Raw genomic sequence first — 6000 nt, 5'->3', positions numbered from 1 at the left:
CTTTAAGCTTTCTCTGGGCAATTTAACAAAAGCGTAGAGTGATAAGAGCTTTTTTTTATAGAGAGAGATTTATAGCAACTTGTGTAAACAAATCTGGAAAGTATTTGTCCTCTAGACAGTCATTTCAGGTGATATTTAACTAAAATAAGGGTATAAAATGAGCATAAAATATCAGTGTCTCATAAGTTATTTGCCTTCGAGAGTAAATCATTATTTCTTACGTCCACATTGTTTTTCTACCTTCAGCCAGTCCCATAACGACCCAAGTGGACAACAGAGTGACGCACAAAGTCCTGAGACAACTGTACGCTCCACACAATCAGCAACATCCCCTCTTTACCAGTATGTCATCAACAAAAACCGGACTCCGAACTGAAACTGCTATTGAAACTGAGACGGGCGGGAATTACGGAGCAGTTTCGTCAATCATTGACCATCAGTCAAACCCTGTACAGATTACAGGAGCTAGTTACAGTCAAAACAGCCCAGATAACAAACAGTCCAGAGCGGGAACTTCTAGTTTGCAGGGTGGAGCGAGGCCAGCAAGCAGCTACCACCCTTTCCCTGGAAACTCCTATAATCCATCCCCAGCCATCATTAGAAAATCATCTCATACAGAAGCTGCCAGTCCCTTTCATCACAGCTCAAGTCCTTCACGAGTCTGGTACGCCAAAGATGCTCAGAAATCCTACATCAAAGGAAAACCTCCCACAAATGGCTCCCCTCTTTTTTCAGCCCTGGCTGGTAGAAACTGGAGCACTCTGCTGCCAACTTCAAGAGGGCATTACAGTGGCTATAAAGAGACAAACGAGCTCGCTGCGGTCAGGGCGCGGAGTCCATCTAGTGGGATTCAATCAAGCAAATTTCTCGGCTTCGCGAGTCAAACTGCCCCTCATGCGCCATCAATCAGCCACAGCTTAGACGCCTCCGTTATTAAAAGCATCCCAAGCCCAGAAAAAGTGACATCATCCATCACGGATTTCTCCCAGGGGTTGCACCCGTGGAGTAGCGGTGAGACGCCGAGACACAAAAAGGTCCAGTCGTATCTGTTCAAGGACTCCAAGGCCTCTTTTGGTGGACGTGAGACAGCTCATACAGTCACTGGTGATGGACATGAGCAAAGGGCCTCCAATGCACAAGTTTACGGCAGCTTTCCTTCAAATGTTAAACAGTCACAAAGAAAAGACCCAACCGAAGAGGTACAGCATCTCTCTAGCTATGCAAATCAACCCTATCATCATGCTAACATGGCCCAGTATGGTGCTTGGACAGATAGTTTTACCAAATACCAACAAGTCTCTGCTCCAATAAAAGGCAACATCATGCCAAGTTTTGCCCCTATACCACAGGAAGATACTCCTAGCAGCAAGAAATCTGTAGCAAGTAGCTTCACGAACACAACCACAAGAAGAACAATGCATCCTTACAAACCTGCACAAACTGTAAAAAGGATCTATGGCTTCAGGGGATTTGACAAACCCACATGGAGAGCTGTGAAGGAGCCCCCTCTTCCCCGATCCAACTCTCAACGCTACAACTTCAACAAAGGAAAAGACCATAAAATCACAAGTCTATACCCTTCCTGGTCACCGAGGTATAGTTTCGGCCAGAGAGAAGCATCTACTACACTTCTAAAACCTTCTCATGGCATTTTAGATATCACCCAAACCAAGACTTCTCAAAGGTTCACATCAGGATTCAAGGAAGCTCGACCTGTGCTACCTGAAAGCGATGACAGCATGGACCAGAAACCAGATCGCAGGCAGTACAGAGTCTCTAAAAGAATATATGGTCTCAAAGGATTTGACAGTCGGCCACTTGAGGGAGCCAAAACTCCAGTTACAGAGCCTGACAAGTCTTCAAGAGTACAGCAGGGTTTGAAACTCAGAAGCCTACAGATCTGGCAACCACAGCAAAGCAGCCATGTGTCCACACTGAGCCAAACTGAAGACCTTAAGCCACTTTTAAAGCCGGCAGAAGGCACCAGATTTACACCTGAGAAATACAAGCAGAGACGTAAAATCTACACCTTTCAGGGATTTGAGCCGATTCAAGACAGAATAGCACACGGACAAAATCCAGCTACAGCATCCCCAAGGGTCTCCTCATCTTATCTCAGATCAGCAGGGAAACTCAACACTGAATCGGAGGACAAACCCAAACCTGTTGCAGTGAAGATGAGCCCGTTCAACAGCTCCACCAGCAGCACCGTGAGAGGCAGACGTGTGCATGGAAACGGTAAAAAGCTCACTCATACTACTCCTCCTGCCAGTGACGGTGGAAACGCAGCCATCGTCAGGCTGCCCAAGAGGCCTGCCAGGATCATAGCTTTAACCTACGCTGATATTCTCGGAAGTGCCTCATTCAGCGGCGTCGTAGCTCAGACACCAGTCACGCCGGCTGGTAAGGATTATCATCAAAGCGGTACAACAACCAGGCAAGACGAAGAGGAAGAACGCTGGATCTTAAACTCTGAGGATGCTGTGGTTAGTGGAGGCAACACGAGCAGAGGGACTGAAGCTGAAACTGAAGATGAGGAGGAGGTAGATTTAAGTGCTGCTGAGGAAAACAAGTCGGCTGTTAGAAGCAAAGAAGTCGACATGAAAACATCTGATTTGTTCCTGGATGATGAAGGAAGTGGAAGTGGGGGTTTTAATGTGTCTGATTTTTTCTCAGCTGATACTAAAAAGAGTCAGAGGCTGAGTGAGGATCTGTTAGAGCTAGATAATCTTCGACAGTCAACTGGGAACGTAACTGTAACTGTCCCATACTGAGAAATGAGAGAAACTTGTCATGTGGTTGTTTCAATCTCAATAAAAGCTGGAAAAAGTACTTGTGAATTTTGTTTCTCAGCAAACAATGGCTGTGAAGAACTCTTAAACAAGCTTAGCACAACATTTAGAGCATAAATATAGTAGCAAACAGCTAAGATACAGTAGAGTGATGGCGTCCTGGGCAGAGAATGAAGTCATGCTTCCTCTGTGTGTACTGTAATCTGAGTTTCTCTGTTCTTTGTTGTGGCAGACGGTCTGGTTGCACGTGCATGTTAAGTCATGTGAGTCCCTGTATGTGTGGCAAGCTAATTGCTGCAGCTTTGCACTGCGTTCATACAATGTGCTCTCATCCCAACCAACAAATTTGATAATTAGCCTCTCCAATTGTGTCTCAAAAACGTGTTGATAAATGATTCTTAGTCTTTGTTGTAATTTATTTATGCTACCTAAAGCTAAGCTAACAGGCTGCTGGTGCTAGCTTCACATTTAAAGGAGCACTTCACCTCCCCAAATGACCATTTCTATATCAATTACTCACCCTGTGTTGAGTTGAAATTGTAAAGAAAACTTTGATTTTCTTACATGCCTCCGTGCTGAACGAAGAATCCAAATACAGAGAAAATTCTTGATGAATTGAAGTCATAGGGGTCCACGTTAAACAACAGCAAAACTATAATAAAACATCAGCTTACAAACTCTTATTCAAAGTCTCATTTATCCAGTCGTATGCTCAGTACTTCCGGAACGGACAGGAGCAGAAACTGAAACTTGTCTATGCCCTCTTCATAGCCAGACCCCATTTACAAAAACAGTAATTTTACCTCGCTGAACACAGGAGCTGTCGGTCTAGCACTGCCTCCATTTTTAGTTTGTTTTTGTTATTGCGTGACTTTGGTGAATCTGAACTAACTTGTTAAAACACCAAAGTCGCACAATAACATGAACAAACTAACTAATCGAGGCAGAGGTAGACCAGCAGCTCCTGTTTTCAGCAAGGTAAAATCACTGTTTTTGTCATTGGAGTCTGGCTGGAAAGAGAGCATAGTGTCAGTTTTAGTTCAGTTTGAGAAGTACTGAGCATTTGAGTGAATAAATTAGACTTTTATTATACTGCACAAGTTGTGTGAGAGTTTGTAAACTGATGTTTTGACACAAGAATTTTCTCAGGTTTTGGATTCTTCGCTCACGGTGGAGGCATGCTAGCCTGGAAATCCAGACCCAAATCTAGAAAGATTTAGGGTCTGGCCATGAGTAATGCAAATGGCCCAACTCCAGGGGCGGCACCAGGCATGCATTTGTAAATATCACTGCACGCAATTGGATAACACTACGACCAATCAGAACAATACATGGGGGACGTATACACTTAGCTACCAGCGGAGCTAACTGGTAGATTAGACTCTTGCCATATCCGGTCGGCAAAACAGCAAAAACGTCCTTCTTGCAAAGGAAAGATTCGAGCGCCGTCTTCTGTTCCTCTTTTAGAGAAAAAGCCAAGTCTAACTCATTCATTGTAGCGGCCAAAGCCGTTTCAAACAACTGGTGTTCATCTGTAGCCATCTTGCAATGTTTACTGACTGATTCCGGACTTCATCGTCACAGCGCTGTCGTCATCTGTTTAGCTCGCCTCTGGTCCGCCTATATCAGATACACCGATGTGTTTGGTGCAGCTCGGTTTCATGGGCATAGGTAATGAGCATCATTACTGATTGCCAGAGTGACTCGCTGAGCAAATTCAAATTGTGCTCTCGCAAGAACAGATTTCCAGGGTAGAGGCATGCCAGAGAGACAAAGTTTTCTTCATCAGTTCAACGTAGAACGGGGTGAGTAACTGATATACAAGTGGTCTGTTTCCCAAAATATGGAAACAATGCGTACATTTATTAGAGTATGAAGAGATGCAAATGAACTACAAAGACATGCAAAGGGACTACAAAGAGACACAAAACTATAAAGAGACACAAAACGACTACAGAGACAACAAAGGGATGCAAAGGAACTAAAAAGGGACACAAAAAGATGACAGACACAAAAGGACTACACAGAGATGCAAAGGAACTACAAAGGGACACAAACGGACAACAAAGAGACACAAAACAACTACATAGAGATGCAAAGGAACTTCAGAGACACAAAATGACTACAAAGAGACACAAAAAGACAACAAAGAGACACAAAATAACTACAGAGTTACAAAATGACAACAGAGACACAAAACAACTACGGACACAAAACAACAACAAAGAGATGTAAAGGAACTACAAAGGGACACAAAACGACAACAAAGAGACACAAAACAACTACAAATAGACACAAAACAACAACAAAGAGATGCAAAGGAACTACAAAGGGACACAAAATGACAACAAAGAGACACAAAACAACTACAAACAGACACAAAACAACCACAAACAGACAAAACAACAACAAAGAGATGCAAAGGAACTACAAAGGGACACAAATGACAACAAAGAGACACAAAACGACAACAAAAAGACACAAAACAACTACAAACACACACAAAACAACAACAAAGAGATGCAAAGGAACTACAAAGGGACACAAAACGACAACAAAGAGACACAAAACAACTACAAATAGACACAAAACAACAACAAAGAGATGCAAAGGAACTACAAAGGGACACAAAATGACAACAAAGAGACACAAAACAACTACAAACAGACACAAAACAACCACAAACAGACAAAACAACAACAAAGAGATGCAAAGGAACTACAAAGGGACACAAATGACAACAAAGAGACACAAAACGACAACAAAGAGACACAAAACAACTACAAACAGACAAAACAACTACAAAGAGATGCAAAGGAACTTCAGAGACACAAAATGACTACAAAGAGTTACAAAACGACAACAAAGAGACACAAAACAACTACAAACAGACACAGAACAACAACAAAGAGATGCAAAGGAACTACAAAGAGACACAAAAAGATGACAGGGACACAAAGAGTTTATTAGAGCTCTGTTAGTTATGCAACTACAGCCAGAGAATTTTCTGCTTTCATTCATCTTATACGATACTAAACTTAACGCCTTTGAGTTTTGAATACATCATCTTGGGAAATAAAAGGTCAGGCTTTTCAAATACTGTTCTGAGATTGCCTCAGAGTGATTTTCCCATTGTTTCATTCACTGTGGTAAAAACCACTCATCTGGCATGACGAATGGTTAACAAGAAATGCTGGGAATTATTTGA

The 6000-nt window shown here is 42.6% G+C and overlaps 1 protein-coding gene across 1 annotated transcript; it reads left to right on the top strand.

The window, feature by feature from the left end:
* The first annotated feature begins 344 nt into the window (after positions 1-344).
* On the top strand, positions 345-2832 carry LOC144459939 (uncharacterized). Its single transcript, XM_078164774.1, has one exon. The coding sequence runs from the start codon at positions 345-347 to the stop codon at positions 2772-2774; it is 2430 nt and encodes an 809-aa protein (XP_078020900.1). The 3' UTR covers positions 2775-2832.
* The last annotated feature ends 3168 nt before the right edge of the window (positions 2833-6000 follow it).

The sequence above is a fragment of the Epinephelus lanceolatus genome, chromosome 22 (genome assembly GCF_041903045.1).
Source record: "Epinephelus lanceolatus isolate andai-2023 chromosome 22, ASM4190304v1, whole genome shotgun sequence".
In the NCBI taxonomy this organism is placed as follows: Eukaryota; Metazoa; Chordata; class Actinopteri; order Perciformes; family Serranidae; genus Epinephelus; species Epinephelus lanceolatus.
Note: the sequence above shows the minus strand (reverse complement) of the source record. Positions and strands in the feature narration are given on the sequence as shown.

What these genes read in the sequence shown, in the direction of transcription:
- LOC144459939 (XM_078164774.1), top strand. Translation starts at nt 345, where the DNA reads ATGTCATCAACAAAAACCGGACTCCGAACTGAAACTGCTATTGAAACT.